At 57.6% G+C, this 17823-nt stretch overlaps 1 protein-coding gene across 2 annotated transcripts in view; it reads left to right on the top strand.

The window, feature by feature from the left end:
- The window catches only part of NEURL1 (neuralized E3 ubiquitin protein ligase 1), a 55354-nt gene that overhangs the window by 23104 nt on the left and 14427 nt on the right, over positions 1 to 17823 (top strand). Inside the window, exons 1-3 of one of the 2 annotated variants that reach the window (XM_012723939.1) lie at positions 7290 to 7361; positions 16071 to 16312; positions 16675 to 16996. In XM_012723939.1, coding sequence (XP_012579393.1) covers positions 7328 to 7361; positions 16071 to 16312; positions 16675 to 16996 — 598 coding nt within the window. In that variant the 5' untranslated portion in view covers positions 7290 to 7327. Of the gene's footprint in view, positions 1 to 7289; positions 7362 to 16070; positions 16313 to 16674; positions 16997 to 17823 lie in introns of those variants that run through there. The other variant, XM_004680465.2, reaches the window with a different exon arrangement.

The raw sequence follows: 17823 nt of genomic DNA, 5'->3' as shown, positions 1-17823 counted from the left end.
CCGTGCAGACACGCTCAGTGCTCCGTGCAGATACTCTCAGTGCTCCGTGCAGACACGCTCAGTGCTCCGTGCAGACACTCTCAGTGCTCCATGCAGGCACGCTCAGTGCTCCGTGCAGGCATGCTCAGGGCACCGTGCAGGCATGCTCAGTGCTCCATGCAGACATGCTCAGTGCTCCATGCAGACATGCTAGTGCAGCCATGAGTAGTAGGAGTGTTCCCACATCCTTGGGGTCTGTCTGCCTGCAGCTCTGGGGAGTTCCCTAGTCCCAGGGCCTGGCCCCTTGGGGTCCTGCACCATCACACCCTCGAGCCCACTGAGGCGTAATGTCTGAGTTCAGTGTGGAGTGAGAGGCCCCGCAGCGGGCAGGAGGCAGGCAGGGCCAGGGCTGGGGAGGGCAGCAGGCCCAGGTCAGCAGTACCGGCTCTGCAGTTTCTCTGAAGCTGGACCTGGAGGGGGTAGGGGCAGGAAAGAGTGCTCAGAGGCAGGAGGGTGTGGTGAAGGAGCCCCGGGGGCCTGGTACCTGGACTCCCTGCTGAGCCATGGGGCCTGAAGGTGTGTGTGAGAGGGAGTGTGAGTGAGAGTGCATGTGTGGGATGGGAGAGAGAAGGAGGGAGGGCTGAGAGGAGTGGGAGGAATGAGGGAAGGAGGGGGTGTGGGGGAGGGGCCTCTGCCTGCCGAGGAGGGATTTAACCTGCTGTCAACTGCCAGCTTTTCTCATAATCTGGGGAGGCTGGCAGGATGGGGGGCTGTGTGATGTCTGATGGGCGAGGCTGTCTCGTGCCAGCACATGTCCTATCTTCCCCCTACCCCAGTGTCTCACTGTCGGCCCTTTGCCCCCACCTCAGCAAGGCTGTAATTTAGGGGGCATCGTATGAGCTCAGACCTTGGTCACGTGTCACTGGGACCCCTGGGACAAGGGCTGGCTCAAGTTTAAAATGCATTTCAGCCTGGAACAAAACCAGAGCACCAGCAGGTGACGAGGAAGATGCCCACTTGGAAGGCCCTGCAGTGGTAGTGGCATGTGCCTGACCGCAAGACAGTACCTGGAAGGCTAGAAGGTGGCTGGCTCGGGGCACACCTGTGAGGAGACCCCTTCTCTGACAGTGGGTGCTCCTTCTGGTGCACCCCTAGTGCTGGACTCCTGGCCTGCCTCTGAGTCATGTTTCTCAGAGCTTGGGGCCGGGACCTAACCCCACCCCTCTCGGTTCTATCTTCTATCTGAGTTCTCTGGGTCTCTGAAAAACACTGACAGCAATAGCTACTATTACTTACTGAGCCTGGACAAGCAGGCTGAGCCCTGGGCAGGGAGAAGCTCAGTAGCTGGCCCAGTATATGGTGATCGCATTTGCCTGTCTAAGCCTGAGGCCGGCTCTCAGCCTCCAAGGGAGTGGGGCGCTGGCCGGCCTGGAACAAAGATCTTACCCAGGTGCATGTTTGCTTTCTGTTGGGGGCTCTGTGGGCGTGGCTTCTGGCTTCTGCTGGCACACTCTGTCCTGGGAATCGACACTGGGTTTCTTCCTTGTTCTGCCCACCCTGCCTGGTGTGGATGGTGACCAGTGTCAAGTGTAGGCAGGAGCGGGTGATGGCGAATCCACCCCGGAGGTCTGAGAACCTGCCTGGCCCGACCTGGGGCTTGGAGGGGACGCCTACCCAAGCTGTTTCTCAGCTTCCCTTTCCGGTCTCCTCCCCCGCCTCTGCACCTGCTGTGTTCCTGTCACCCCCGAGGCTAGCAGCTGTCACTGCTGGGGCACCTGTCCTCGCCCAGAAGATCTGCAGGGCTCCCGGCTGCACTGGCCACACACAGCTCATGCGTCCTGTCTGTCTGTCAGTGCCTTGTCCTCGTCACCACATGCATCTCTCTCATCCAGGTTCTGAGAATGGGAGGAAGTTTGGGGGTGATGTTTCCTGCTCCTCACTGTCCAGTGCCAGGCCCAGTTTGATAGGCTGGGAGAATGGCCGTGAGCCCCAAATGCCAGGTGACTCATCAGCTTAATTACATTATCCCCTGCTCTTGATGAAAGACACTACAGCAACCAGGAGCGGCCCCACAGGGCTCCCTCCCTCCCTCCCTCCCTGACGTCTGTACGGTCTCTTCAGACACAGAAGTCACGCCCTCCCCCTCCCCCGTCTCCTGTGCGTCCTGATGCCCTGACGTGCTCGCCATGTGACATTAAACCCAAATCCAAGTGCCCTGTCCTCTACCCACTGTGCAACCGTGTGAAGTGCTACAACTTGCAAGGCGGCCTCCTTCGCTGCACCTGTAAAATGGGCAGGTTACTGCTTTGCCTGTCCGAGGCCGTGGCTGACCATCGCAAGGCTCCTTCCTTTCAGAGATCTGGGGGTCTGTGTTACTGATGGCTTGTATTGTCCGGTGAACTTGTTCCATGTTTTGTTCTGTGGTTGCTGAGGCTGCTGTAGACTTGAGAGGGAAGTTCAGCCTGAGGACTGGGTGCTGGGCCTGGAGAGTCAGGGATAAGGTAGGAAAGAAGACTCGGTGAGGAGAGTTGAGCTGGGAACCTTTCCACAGAGGTCAAGACAGCGCCCAGGAGGGCAGAGGAGCAGGAAGAAGGGGATCAGGAGATGGGGAGATGACAGGGTTTGGAGGATGGGGACTGCCTTGGGGGGCTGAGTGGGTTGAGAGAGTCAAGAGGAAGGATGAGCCTGGATGAGGCTGGAGAGCGGAGACATCCAGGGCTAGCCAGAAAGGGAGGGGGTTTCTTTTTGAAGCCTGGCAGGGTTTCTGTTAGACCAAATTGCTCCCCAGCGGGTCACTCAGCTCTGCCTTCTGCCTGTGGACTTTGGGGTATTGCAGCCCCCACCCAGGTCATGGGCAGCTCTACTTGCCAAGATCTGTGAGCTGTCCTGTTAGCAGATGACGTCCATCATCTCCCTTGCCATCCCTTAAGCTCCATCCTTGGGGCGTCTCTCTCTGTCCCCTGGGAAGCGCCGAGGCTCTGCCTCCACACAAAAGCCTTCTGATTCCTTGAGGAAGGGGTCACTGTCCCCCCATCCTCTCTTCCTCAAGCACTAAGAGCTCCTGGCCTCGGCCCTTAGCTGCGATTCCAGCAGGTCTGGGCTTGACCTCTGGCTTGCTTCGCCTTTAGTGCCACTTGTCTGAGCCTCAGTTTTGCAGCCTGCAGATGGGGCTGACTGTGGCCCTCAGGGGCTGCACGGGGTTAGGTGGGGGCTTGTGTGTGGGCTGCTGAGCACAGAGCCTGGCACACCGTGTACAACAAACGGCAGCACTTACAGCCTCTTCTGTAGATCTGCTGATCCTCTGTTCTCCTTTCACGTGCTTTCTGCCTACGGAAGGGGACACTGAAATCATTTGGCCAAAGGAAGCTCATTGCTTGATCTCAGCTTGGCTTCTGCTTGGCTTCTGAAGGGTGGAAATTGGGTCTTGCTCACTGGTAGTTCCCTAGTTGACACTCGTGAACGCTTGATGAATGACTAGATGATTGATGTAGGTCAACGGTTCTCTCACTCCTTTTAGTAACAGTTCTTTGGTTCAATGAGATTTTATGTGATTCCCAGAGAATAAAACCGAGAGCAATAAAGAGATAAAATGTGATGTGTGCAGCTCTGGCTCTTGGACACTGCTCTGAATGGGTGTTAGTGGTCAGGGAAGCCCAGATGTAGGACTTTCCCACTTCCTTTTAAATTGGGGAAGTGGGCTGTGGTTAACAGGACCTGGGTAGGTTGACAGAAACCCCCCCAGACTGCGCTGCTGGGGAGACTGGGGTGTTGTTCCTGTCACTGCCGGCTTCTCCGCTCCACCTTACTCAAGTGCTCAGGGTGAGGACCGTCACCTTCCCGAAGACCTCTGAGTCTCTGAGCCCCCAGCCTGCCCCAACCCCTGCGTGGCTACTTTCCCTACTGACTCTGGGAAGTTACATGAATGCAGTGAGATATTTTCGGAATATCTGTTCTGGGCAGGCGTTAGGCTAGACCCAAGGGAGTGCGGGCAAGCCAGGTACAGGCCTGATCCTGCAGCTGCCACTGCTTTGTCCTCTGGAGACTTTTGCCTTGTCCCATGTATTCTCCATACCAGATGGCAGAGTCTGGTCTTGCTGAAACCTGCCAGGGGTTCCATACTGCCCTCAGAAAAAAAGGTCAGAATCTTAACCTATGTATTCGAGCCCCCCGCCCAGGGTGCCCCCAGCCCACCATGGCTTGCCACCCACCAGAGAACTTCTCCAGTCTCCTTCACTCCAGCCATGTCAGACCGCGCTTCTCAAATGTGCTGGTTTCCCTTCAACCACAGGGCCTTTGCATGTGTTGCGCTCACCCTGGAACACTCTCTCCCTTAATCTGCTGTGGAATCTCATCGACCTGGCTATCATCCTTCACCACTGCTTTCCTAGAAAGCCTACTCCAAGCCCCCAGGGCCTTGCTCCTTTCTTTAGAACACTTTTCTATGGCTTTGGTTATTTGTTCCTTAGTGAGACTACTTGATAAACATCTGTTTTCCTCTGGACTGTTAAGTTCATGAGACCCAGGGCCTGTTTATTGCTCATTCCCTTTGCATTCCCAGCATATCTGTTAGTGTCTGGCACATAGTATGTGCTCAGTAAATGTTGGTCAAATTGAATTGTTGAGATGCCCTTGGGAGAAGCCAGAGCAAGCATTCAAGGCCATCGCAGCCATGGCCACCCCTGCAGGGTAGAGTAAGTGAGGGCACTGGGAAGGGCGGAGCTCAGACCTCGAGGAGAGACAAGCTCCAAGAAGGGGGCTCACTCTGCATGTGGGGCTCCAAAAAGCCCCCCCCCTCAATAACATTGCTAGTGCAGGGTGGATGAGAAAAGGGCGCTCCAAGTGAGCCAAAGGCAGGAACCAGCATGGGTGGGAGGCTGGTCTGTGGGCGCCGGGTTGTGGGAAGCCAGACTGGCCATGGGGAGGGGCTGCAGGGAAGGTCCCAACCAGGCACATTAAAAGAGGAAGTTATGTGGCACAGAAGGGTTTGCCAGGCACACGTGGGAAGAGTCCACAGAGACTGAGAAGTTGGAAGGCAAATTTTACTGGAAGTTCTTTCCAAGAGAGCAAAGGGCAGAGAAAAGTGGCCGCTGCCTGCCTGCCCTGGGTAGGGTTGGGGTCTTGCTTTGCTATTTGAGTTTATTCTGCCATGCAGTTTCTTGTTTTGCTCACTTAGTGAGTGCTGGGAACATCCTGTTCTCAGAATAAAGGAACAGAAACTTTCGGACTGTGGGGCAGGAAATACTGCTGGTGACTGGGGGGTGCTCATGGGGGCAACGAGCCCACTACCCAGTTGAATTTAACCTCATCAGGAAGCAATAAATCATTATGTGGTAGACCGGACTGACTTAATATTGTATGCCAATTATACTGCAATTTCAGAAGGGAGTGGCACGGCCATTTAAGGGGGAAAATATTGTATGCCAGTTAACTGCAATTTCAGAAGGGAGTGGCACGGCCATTTAAGGGGGAAAAAAGCCAGGATAAAAAGAAGGGAGCTGACTTGCTTCAGGAACAGCCTCTAGAGCAACTGATTTTTTACCTCAGTTTTCTCATCTATAAAATGGGCATAAAACAGTCTGTTTCTTAGGAGTGTGAGACTCAGAGAAGTTGTTATGCAATGTCATAGAAATGACTGGCACACGCAAGGCCCTGTGATTATCACACAAAAGGAGTCTGACTTATTCTCCTTCCTCCAGGCACTGGGTGTCGGTGCCCAGCCAGGAGCCTGGTGTGGAGTCAGATGTTGCACCTTCTCCCGGGGAGCAGTCTCAGGCATGCCTCTGGCTGGGAAGAGGATTAGCATTTCGGGCTGGGGGCACTCCCACTCAAGGCCTGACCAGCCCTCTGGCTTGTGAGCCTCGGTCTGGCTGGAATGCCCTGCTTCAGCACTGCTCCCTAGGTGTGCAGACACTGAGTCTGACTGACATACATGGGTCCTTCCCAGCCCCCTCCCTCTGTCCACTGGGCTTTCTGCCCCACCCCCACCTTTGCTCAGGAGCCCCAATCCCTGACCCTGAGGACAGAGGCTGGGGGGCAGAGGGGAGCTGTCGGTTATGGAGTAGAGGGGAGTGGTGACCCCTTTCTTGCAGAGGGCCTGCTGGGGTGACGGGTCATGAGATTGTCCTACAGACCCTGATCTTCTGGGCCACTTTCGGCACAGTGCCAGGGGCACAGGGCAGCTCAGTGCTTGGTGCCCACTCTGAGGATGCCTTGGGCTCCCAGCAGGCTGACCAGGGCTAGAGGGGCCTCCTTCCTGCTGTCCACTGTCTGCTCTGTGTGCACCCTTCCTTCTCCCCCGAGTGTGGGGTGCTGGGTTCCACACCTCGAGACTGCTCCAGAGACGACCTTGTCATGCGTTGAGTGTGTGCGCTGTGGGTGTGGAGGTGCCGCTGAGCGCTGGGAGGCTAAGTGTGTGTGATGTGGGTGCCCAAGGGCTCATGGGGTCGTGTCCGTGCAGAGGTGCGTGGCATGATGATAATGTGGGTTTGTGATAGCGGTTTGTGTCTGTGTGCGTTTACGATTAAAAGGGCCATTTGACGTGGGGGTAAAAGCGTGGATTCTCGTACCGGCCGCCTTGGTTTGCATCCTGGCCCTGCACCTTCTAGGAAGGTGACTTCTTTGTCTCAGTTCCCTCATCTGTAAGACAGCAGTAGTAGCGGTACCTACTGCTAATAATACCAGGAACGTCATCATTCAGTCTGTAAGTGCCAAAGGCGTGAATATTCCAACAGCACTTGCCACAGAGCCCGCAAGAAGGGAGAGTGGAGTGAGCTCTTTGTGACTGAGCTCCCCTGCCAGACTGTAAGCCCTTTGAGGGCAGGACGAGTCTGTTGTGCCCACTGGGCCACCCCTTCACCTGGCGTGACGCCGGTGTGCCGTGGGTGCATCATGGCCTGTGGCTCTGGCAGGCCTGTGTGGACAGTGACGTGTGTGCCTGTGATGAAGGACGTGTGTGCGCCCCTGTGAGTGTGTGTGTCTGCTGGGCTGGGGCATCTCCAGCACTAAGGCTCGGCTATTTCAGGAAGCCTCCAGTCTCCTCCTCCTTATGTAAATAAACATGACAGATCCCATCGCCTGTACCGAGGGGAGGTGGGGGCGGCTCGGGAGTGGGTGGGAGCTGGGAGGCCGCTGTGAGCAGGGCCAGAGGGGTGTGTGTGCCTGTGCGGCGGCCTTGCAGGCGGACTGGGACTGCCGGAGGAGCGCTGGGCACGGAGGGGCCGGTGCAGCCCTGCCATGCCGGCTGCTGGCTGCCGGGGACAAGGCGGGGCAGGAGGAGGGGAGCTGGCGGCCAGGGCGGCTGACGAGGCCAGCAGCCAAACGGAGGTGGCTGTGCTGCCCGCTGCCTGAGATGGGGGGACAGATCACCCGGAACACCCTCCACGGTAAGGCCCCGGCTGAGACCTGGGGGTCCAGCCACCTGGGGTGCCTGGAGCTGAGGGGTGCTGGGGCTGAGGGCATGCTCACTTCCCTGCCTCGTCACTCCTTGCTGGAGTCCGGGGCTGTGGGAGGTGGGCACTCGGTGGGGGGATAAGAGGACAGCTGGGAAGAGCAGGAGGGGGGGTCTTTCCCTGGCAGCTGAGTCTCCCCTCAAAGTCTCCTTGTCCTCTCCCCTCCTCTGGCTGCTTACTAGCCCCCCAAATGGGATCAGGGCTTCTGGGCGCCTGTTTCCCCTTTCCCAGGATCATAATTCAACAGCTGGGGAGACCTTTTGGGGGTCCTGTGATGCACACTGTTGCGCTCCATGACGGAGCCATGGGGAGGTGTGTGGGCACATGTGTCAGGGCATGTGTGTGTGTGCTCACGGGTATGCATTGCAGGTGTCTGTGGGTGTAAACTGTGCCAGCTTGTGCCTTTGCACATGGGTGTGCAAGTGTCAGCCCTCTCCCCTACATCCTCTGTCCTGAGTCCTTAAAGTGTGTGTCCTGCCGGGGAGGCCAGCAAACCCCCGACCCTTGGCGTTTATGTCCCTGGTCAGGGATGCACTGGCAGGTGAAGGGGGAGAGGGCAGAGCGTGGCTGGCGCCCTGTTCTTGGGCTTCTGCTTGCCTCAACTCCGGCTCCCTCACCACCTGGCCCCAGTGCCTCGCTCTCCAGAGTAACAAGACCGATGTGGTGGCACCAGACCCAGAAGGGGACACCTCCCAGGGACTTGTTTTGTCAAGATGGGGTCCCCAGGAGCAGAAGTTCCTGTATTAACTGGCTGGTTCCAGAACAGTGTGGGCTGACCTTGGGAGTCCCTGTCACACTCGCCTTGTGTCCTCCTCCCCCTTGAAAGGGCACTAGAGATGGGGCAGCCTCCATCTGCTGAGTCCAGTGGGCACCGAGGGGCCTGGAGAGGCTGGGGAAGGAAGGAGGGTGATGATGGTTGCAGTGGGAGGCGGTGGCTGGGACTGGTGACCAGGTGGCTTCCTCCTTCCAGGCTCTGGACTTTGAGAGAGTAATTTCTAATTAAAACAGAAAAGACAGGGAAGGAGAGATGGGAAAAGCAAATCATTGGCTCTCTTAAAAGGAAATAAATTTCATCCTGGGCCTGGAGGGCTAAGTGACAGATGGAAGGTCCTGGAAGACACATAATCCAGGGCTGGCTGAGCGCAGTGCCAGTGGCCCAGGCTCGGCCTGAATGGCTGACTGGGCTGACCTGGGCCTGGCCCTGCCTGTCTGTGGGGCGGGGGCTCTTCCTGGCTTTTTGGCCCTCGCAGGGCCTGTTGGCAGAGGGTCTGGAGGCAACTGGCATTTCTCATGGCCATCAGCCCTGGGCCCGGGAAGCACTGTGAGATTCAGCACCCCGGCCCCGGAGCGTAGGCTTCAGCGGGCAGTGAGGGCCCCGAGCCCACACAAGACAGCCACGGCCACAAGCGCTCGTGCTCTGGAGTAGATGGTGTGTGTTGTGTTGCAGGCAAGTGTCTCCCTGAACCTCAGTTTCCTCATCTGTCAATGGGGCTGATAATAGCACCTCCTGTCTGGGTTACTGGGCAGATTTCACGAGGCACTGTGAATAAGGACTGAATGTGGGGAAAGCCAAAAGGGCTTGAGATGGCTTTCTCCCTCTTTCTGAGAACTCTAGGGATTGGGCATCGGCGACTAATGCAACGCCCCGTCTGCCTCTGCCTATCCCCTGGCTGGGACCACCACCCTCTGGTCAGAGCCCCCCTGTAACCAGCCCGGGTCCGCCTCAGCCTGCTGTCAACACGAGAAGAGATGAGATTCGGGGGGCTGTGGAGAAGCAGGTGGCCTGCTGGCCTTTGCCCTCAGACGTCCTCACCTGCACCCACGCCCACACCCCGAGTGCACCCACCACACCTGTATCCTGGCGCGGCGTGGCTCGGGCCCTGCCTCCTCCTGGAAGGGGAGCTGGGGAAGTGGGGTGTTTGCTCCTCCTGGGGAGCTCCCAGCTTTGCAGCCTGACTCCTGAACACACAGTTGTGTCGTTCTCGATCATATTTTCACTGTGGGCCTGGGGGCTTTGGTTGAAATGGAAGATTTTGGATTCTGGGTTGTAGGGAGAGGTGACGGAGTGACCCCAGAGGGTGTGTGTGTGGTTTAGCTAGCTGTGTGTTTGTGGATGGCTCTCTGTGTTTCTGGTGTCTACAGATTGTATCTGAGCATGTGTGTTCCCGTGACGTGTATCTCCCTGTAAAATATTAAGGGATTGCACGCTGGCGTGTCTGTGTGAGCAGACATACTTGCGGTCCTCTGCGCCTGTGACAGAGCCTTGTTATTCTGTAAATGTCAGTGTCTCTGTACGAGTCTGGGCGAGTGGGGTTGGGTGGGGGGGTGGCTGGTGGTGAGGAGTCCGGCTCCTCTGGGATTGGGTTAGCCAGTGACCCATGGGAGGAATTAATTCCCATTGGGAAGACGGCTTTGGCAGTCCCATGCTTAGCTCTTTCATGGGGCAGAGTTCTAGCGCTGTTCCCAATCTCGAGGGCAGGGTGGGGGTGGGTGGGGAAGGCAGCTTAGAGGGAGACAATGCGGCATTGGGAAGTTTCCCCTTCCTCCTCCCTCCTCACCGCTCCCTTTTTTACCTCCTGTATCCTCTCCCCGCCACGGCACACACAGCATCCAGCAGTGCATGTCACCCCAGGCTGATCTCTGGACTTACAACCCCAGGGCTGTCAGGGGAACCGCACCGCTCCCCCAGCTCCCTTCCCAGAAGGAGGCAGGGCCAGAGCCTCTCGGGCGCCAGCATGCAGGTGTGGGTGCATGCAGGTGTGGGTGCGGGTGAGGACGTGAGGACACAGGGCGAGCAGGCCACCCGCTTCTCCACAGCCCCTGGATCACATCTGAGAAAGGACTGGACTCCGGGGTCCCAGAACCCCGGGAGCTGGGCCCTTCTCAGATGGGGCCCAGGAAGGGAAACGGCTGACGGAGGGCCCAGTGCTGGTCGTGCAGAGGGAAGCCAGACCTGTCTCTTGCATAGCTTGCTCCTTCCTACTTCTCCTTTGGCACCTTAGTTTTCAGGCAGGCAGCAGGCAGGGGCATCAGCTGGACTCGGGAGCCCACCACCCAGTGGAGGCTTAGGCCAAGGTCCGCTTGCTGGAGCCCGACAGGTGTGTCTAAACACCTGTGCCCATGACGCAGACGTGCGTCCCTGCTTGTGAGCTCAGGGTGGGTGGGGATAGGGCTGCTCCATCCTTTTATTCTCTTAACTCGCCCACTGCCTGGCATCCAGCAGGTGGAATCAGGGAGTGAGGGGGAGTCTGGGGAGGGGCTGGACCACCACGTGGCAGCTGGCGCTGGGGTGGGGTGAGCCTGCGGAGCTGGCTGCAGACGTGAGACCTGAACGAAGCCAGGTTTGGTGAGAGGAGGGGAAGGGGGCAGGAGTTCTCGGTCCTGTCCACTCTTTCTGAGCCTTAGCGGCCACTTCTGTAGATCAGGATGGCGAGGCTTACCCTGTAGGGTTGTACCAGGCCAACGTGAGCGAATGGGCACCAGGAGCGGCATTCCTGGTCCGCCCTAAGCGTGTGCGACTTGTCGCGCTCCTGCGAAGCTTCCCCTGGGTTCTCCTCCACGCCTGTGTGTGCTCATCGCCTGCACACAGGCACACACGTGCTGCACACCTGGCTCCCTCCAAAGACGGAGATTGCAGCTTCTGCCTCCTGTAGTCCCGGCAGGCACCCGGGACAGAGTGCCCCTGGGTGCTGTGTCCTCATTAGGCACGCCAGCTGTGTGACTGCGCACACACGCACTAGAGCGGGTTTGTGCAGGGGAAAGAAGGGTGAGGCCTGTATGGTCTGTGGATGTTGGCGACTGAGCCCTGACCCCTCATTCTTTCAGGTCTTGTTTGGGGTACTGGAGAGGTGCTAGGAGACAGAGAGGGAGCGGGACCCAGAAGTGTTATCGTGTGGAGTCCCCTTCCAGAGTCTTGGGGTGCAAGGGGGAGAAGGAGGGAGGAGAGGGCTGGCTCTCTTCTGTGCCGTCTGAGTCACTCAGAGCGGGTTTTATACTCCAGATGCAACTTTCTGGCTCAGAAGGGCTTCGGGGTCATTTGTCCGGTTCCCAAATGGACCGCGAACCTCCTCATGACAGAGGTCATTCTGACTGCTGCTTCCCTGTGCCCAGCTCAGAGCACGAAGCAGATGTTGCAGTAAGACTTGTTGCATTCTTACTGATCAGTTCTTCAGTCTGTTACTCAATGGCTAAATGTCCAGGGGACACCCACGTTGTGCTTTGCCCTTCCTGGTATCCTGTGGAGAAATTAGTGGGAACTAAACGAATAGCTTCCTTTACTGCCCGGCACCAAGATCTCATACTATATGCCTAACTTCAGCCTGTGCAGTAGCTACCCACTTGCATACAGGAAAAAGCAGGCCACGAGTCCCACTTCTTCCTTGTGTATCAAATACTGCACCAGCCGCCTTCAGAACAATACTACCTCATCTGAGGTATCTGAGGGAAGCAAGCCTCTAAGCTGGCCCCAGCGAGCCCCACATCCAGCGGGACCTCTAGGTATTCATGCCCTTGAATAATCCCCTTCCTTTGCGTGCCCAGCAGACTTAGCAACTAGCTCCTAACATTTCAGTGTAGCTGAAATAATGTGATGCCACTCCCCAGACTGGGTTATAAAAAGACTTTGGCCGCCATCAAGGGTCACTGTCTCTGGGGGAAGTCAGCTGCCATGTCTAAGGTAGACACCCCACGTGGCAAGGGACCAAGGACTGCAGATACCAAATGAGTAAGCTTGGACAGGGGTCCCCTCCAGGCAAGTCTTCAGATGAGACACGCCCCCAGCCAACAATTTGACTGCACCCTAACCAAGGGCACCCCGCTAGTGGCACCAGCTAAGCCAAGTCAACGACCCTGAGGCACAGATAATGAAATGTTTGTTGTTTTAAGCCACTGATTTTAGAGGTAGTTTGCTATGCACCCGTAGAGTACCAATGGGTCCCCTACTGTGGATAAGGAAATGGAGGCTCTGAGAGGTGACGGCTGGTCTGGGGTCCTGTAGCTGGTGAGAAGATGGGAGGTGATGCCTTATCTGGGGCGAGAAGAGGAGCTGGGCTCGAGTATTAGCTGAGCAGGGTAAAGGAGAAGGCAGGTAAGGGACCCAGGGAGGGCAGGGGAAGCACCCCTATCCATGGATGTGCGAGGAACTTAGAGCGACAGCTTCGGCCAGCTGCGGGGGTCTCCTGCGAGGTGGCCCAGGTCCTCCGCACTCCCGGGGTGGGGTGCCTTGTGCTGTGGCCAGGACTCCAGTCTCCCTTTCCTCAAACTTAGGGAAGACCTGGCTTCTTGTGGCTTTGAGGTTAGCTCATACATAGTAAAATTCATCCTTTGTAAGTGTATAGTCTGGTGTGCTTGACAAGAGTGTAAGTTGTGTGACCACAGCAACAAAGATGCAGGACATTTCTGTCACAGGAATCTCACGGCTTGCCTCAAACCCCGATGTCCACCACCGGGTCCGGCGCTGCCGTTTGTCTTCTTCAGAGGGTCCTATCAGTGGGGTCACGCCGCACGTGGCCTTAGGAGTCTGGCTCCATTGAGCCTGCTCCTGGTCGCTGGCTCCTTGTCCTGCTCACTTCTGCCTGCACTTTGTACTCACGGCACCTGCTAGCTCGCCGGGTGAAGGTCTTGCGTTGTTTCTGGTGCTTGTGATGATGATTGAAACTGCTGCGCTTTTGCGTTCAGATCCTCGTGTATGTCTGCACTCCTTGGTAAGTGCCCCTGAGTGTGCGGCTGGAGGTATGGGAGACATTGGTCTCCACACAAAACTGCACCACGCGCTGGCATCCTCTCAGCCACGTGTCAGGGTCATATGGGAGCACCTACACTCATGCCTCCTGGAAGGAACGCAGCAGAAAGACAGGTGTCCCCTGCGAGGTGGCTTTACTTGGATGAACCTTTTTTCTGTGATGTCAGTACGACCACATTTTCAAGTGCATTAAAAAAATTACTGACCACACACCAAATCCTTGCTTTCTTGGCTATTTAATGCTCACGGCTAAGACCCTGACCTTGCAGTCAGTTTGCTTGGCTCCTGGAATTCTTCCTGCTGACTGTGTGACCTCACACGAACCACTCCGTATCTCTGAGGCTCAGATTTGCCATCAGTAACATGGACTGACAATGTCCCTACCTACTGTGTTTGCTATGAGGATGAAGCTGGGAAGTCTCTGAAAAACTGCAGTTTGGGGCCGGGCATCGACAAATGGGAAGGGCATGTGTTTAATGCAAACGAACGTTTAGGCCTTCACCCAGGCGTGAGGACCCCATCTGGCGTGAGTGGGGCCGAGAGGATGTGTTTTGAACGACGGTGAGGCCCTGCAATTGGCCCAAGGATTCTGAGCAGGCATCGGGGAGGTTCTAATCTAACCTAAGCAGCTGGGCTCAGCAGGTTTTCAAAAACTGCTTAACTGACGTGTAATAAATCACAAGTGTTAAACTTAACATTGGATGGTTTTGGACCATCCAAGTCTCAAGTCACCAAGATCAAGATGGTGCACACACCATCACCACGATGCCTCTGTGCCTCTCGGCAGCCCTCCCGCTCCCCTAAGGCCCCCAGGCGGCCATCCACCTGCTTGTTATCACTCTAGTTTGTGTCTCCTCGAATTGATACAGCAGGAACAAGTGGAGGATGAGGCAGTTTTGAAAGAGAGCAAGTCCCTGCCGTCACTCCAAGGACCTTGGATTGTGCACAATTCAAAACACAAAACAAAACAAAACTGGCTATTTCACTGATTTCACATGTGTCCACTTTGCTGCTCCTGCCATGGTCACTCCCACTGACCGCGGGGAGGGCGCCGTTGTGCACTGTGTCAGCGCCCCTCCGTTGACCATCAGCTCTTTTCTTTCTTTGCACTTTTCTTTCGACATTCGTACCCATCCCTATTATGTGTAGGTTGCTGTCAGCTGGAAGCCAAGAGTCAAACTATGGCAGAGCCCAGCAGGCACCTGCAGCCACTGCCATCTCCACCCTTCACCCCACTGTCCCTTCTCTGGGATGACATCCCTGGTGGCGCCTCAGGGTCTGTATGCTTTCAGGGCCCTGTGAGCTCTGTTCTGCAAGTCGATTCTTATCTCCTGAGTGCGAGCAAGGTGAGGGTCCCCTGTGTCACCGTCACTTGTGGGCCCTGCCATGGTGTGCAGGAAGCTGCTCCAGGGAGGCCTGGGGGCCAGTGTGCAGGGTCTGGCTGATGCTGGACTGTGGACTCTGGTGTCTGAACTGTGGACTCTGGTGTCTGGACTCCGGTGTCTGGGGCTTGTGGGAAAGAGGAAGCAAAGATGCAAATTGATGCAAAACAATGCGAACACGGCCTGGGTGGACTCTGGCTGCCTTGACCTTTCCCTTTCTCCTCCGGCCCTCTTTTGGAAGCCCTTCTCCCTTTTGGGGGGCTGGGAGGCCTCTGGGCAGGCCTGATGCTGACAGAGCTTTCTGTATCAAATTCATGTCTTGGAGCCTCTAGGATTTGAAACATCTGACAAGGCTCTGTCACATTCTGTGACTTTTTACTTCCCCACTTCTTTTCGCCCTCCTTCAAGTCACGCTCTCCTCCGGAGAAGGGGATAGGTAGGGGCTGCCCTTCCCGGTGGCCGGGACACAGATCTTGGGGAAGAACTGAAACCACCTCTCCTTCCCTCGCGTCGCGCCTGGCGCCAAAGCTGTGCATTAATGCTCCTGCTGCTGCTGAGAGAGGTCTCAGAGCCGCAGGCCGGGGCCCCCATGTGTCCGGGATGGCAGTGACTTCTCCAGGGCCACAAGCCTGATGTGTGACAGGATGCCAGCCTCACGTGTTGTAAGCGCCTTCTGCTGGCCCAAACCGTGTCCCATTTTTGGGTGTGGCTGGAGCCGTCTGTGGAAGAGGGTGCCCTGCCGTGCCGGTCAGCGGTCCTGGAGGTGGCTCTGCGTTCTGCTAGGAAGCCATCTGTGTGCGCTGCTGCAGCATGTGAAGCAGGGTGGCAGCGAGGGGCGCAAGGAGGACCCGCAGGAGGGGCCTGACCTGCAGAGGCTGGCTCCAGGCCCCCCACCTGCTGCTGGCTTGTAGGCAGAGCCTCAGTCACGTGGAGGCCGCAGACCAGCCCCGTGGGCTGAGCTCCAGTGCTGTCTCCTCCTTCCCTCCTCCAGGAGGCCTCCTGAGACGTGACCTGTCCTTATACTGCCTGCCTTTGCACCCCAGTTTCTGTTCTTGTCTGATTCCCCCCTGGACCGATGGCGTCTAAAGGGCAGGCCCCCTGTATGCTTCATGCTTCTCTCTCCAGTGCTCAGCCAGGGCTTGATGTTAAGCAGATCCATGCTGAAAATTTGTTGAACAAAGTAAATAATGGTGGTGGTGAGTGACAGTGAATGGTGGCGACCGGGTGGGAAGTGGCAATTATCACAGTGGTAGGCGGTAGGAGGAGGAGCAGAAGACGGTCTCGGTGGTGGTGGTGGAGGGCGGAGCTGGGTGAACGGAGTGAAGACAGTGGTGGGTAATGCGTGGCGGCAGATGGAGAAGTGGGGAGCAGCTGTGCGTGGGGGCAGACGGTGGCCCAAGGCGGCAGTGGTGGTGGGTGGGCATGGTGGTGGCGCTGCGGGCCTCGGCTTGTGTCCCGGCCCTCTGCCCTCTTGCTCTTGGACTGCCAAGTTCTCCCACACTGTGGCTCGCTCCTTTCCAGATTCCATCGGAGGCTCCTTCCCCGCCACCTCTCACCGATGCCATCACAAGCAGAAGCACTGCCCCCCGGTGCTGTCGGGCGGGGGGCTCCCCGCTACGCCTCTGCTCTTCCACCCACACACCAAGGGCTCCCAGATCCTCATGGACCTCAGCCACAAGGCGGTCAAGAGGCAGGCCAGCTTCTGCAACGCCATCACCTTCAGTAACCGGCCGGTTCTCATCTACGAGCAAGTCAGGTTGAAGGTGGGACCTCCTCTCGGCCCCCCGTCGCTGTACCCCGAGCGTCCCCCGCATGCAGCCACCCCACACCCTCACCCTGGCCCTTCTCTTTCTCTCTGCTGCCTCTTCTGGTCTCCCTCGGCCTCCTCTTTATCTCCCTCTTCCTTGCCGCTTCTCCAGCTTCCCTGTGTGGCAAAGGGGGAGGGGAGGGCAGTTATCCTCACGACCTCTTGGGCAAGGCCCCTGCAGAGGGGGGGGCAGCGGGTGGTGGGACTCCCCAGGGCGGTCTGCCTGAGGGTGACGTGCAGAGATGGGCGCCTCGCTTCCCCTGGGGCTCACTGATGGTGGGGGAGGCTGGGGGGGCTGAGCCAACCCCTGCCGCCCAGATCACCAAGAAACAGTGCTGCTGGAGCGGGGCGCTGCGCCTGGGCTTCACGAGCAAGGACCCGTCCCGCATCCACCCCGACTCGCTGCCCAAGTACGCCTGCCCCGACTTGGTGTCCCAGAGCGGCTTCTGGGCCAAGGCGCTGCCCGAAGAGTTTGCCAACGAGGGTAACATCATTGCCTTCTGGGTGGACAAGAAGGGCCGTGTGTTCTACCGCATCAACGACTCGGCGGCCATGCTCTTCTTCAACGGGGTCCGCACGGCAGACCCGCTCTGGGCCCTGGTGGACGTCTACGGCCTCACGCGGGGCGTGCAGCTGCTCGGTGAGTGGCCACTCCCTCCGGTCCCGTGGGTGCAGGGCCCACCTCAGCTGCTGTGCTCACCACCACCAGGCATGGGGACCTCTGCTCACGGAGAGTGGCCCTGGGCCGAGTGGGCCACTCCGGGAAACTCCGTGGAAACAGCAGGGCACCCCCTTCCCAGACCACAGCTGTGGTGAGTGGTGCCTGGGTGAGAGTTCTGTCTCCGAGACCCCTGGGTTGTGGCTCTGAGCAGGTCTCACCCTGCACCATCACACATGGCGGCCTTGAGGACCCCATCCAGGAAGTAGTTGGCTTTAGGTGGCATAACGAGTCTGTAGAGCACTTCCTGCGAGCAGGTGCTTTGCTCCCCGTAGCAACCTAGTATGCAGCCTCCAGGGCCTGGCGGGGGGAGAGCAGCCCAGGAGGCGCAGCAGGTCAAAGGCAGAGCCAGCCACACCCCCCGTGAGCCCCTGATCTCCTGGCTGTGCAGTTCCTCCTCCCCCCAGCCCCACAAGTTCAACCCCACACTAGTGTTCTGTGGGGATGAAGGAGGAAGGGGAGAGAAGGCACTAGGGGGCTCCTCGGACTTTCAACCTGGCCCTTAGCTGCCACCCTTGAGTTTTTCTCCTCTCTGAGGAAGTCACTCTGTTTTGGTGACTTTGTGGACTGCCTGTCTTTTCCTTGGGTGATTTCTCCCAAACTAGTGTCTCATTGCCAGAGATATTCTGCCAATGCTGCCCTATCCCTTCCTGCCTCTGTCTGGAACTTATGGCCAACATCTTCCCAACCCCATTTGGGCTAAGTCTACTTCTCAGACTAGAGACATCCAGGGCTACCTGGCACATGGT

This window comes from Condylura cristata, unplaced genomic scaffold (genome assembly GCF_000260355.1).
Source record: "Condylura cristata isolate star-nosed mole 26May11 unplaced genomic scaffold, ConCri1.0 scaffold00011, whole genome shotgun sequence".
NCBI lineage: Eukaryota > Metazoa > Chordata > Mammalia > Eulipotyphla > Talpidae > Condylura > Condylura cristata.
This window is presented reverse-complemented; position numbering and strand designations above follow the sequence as displayed.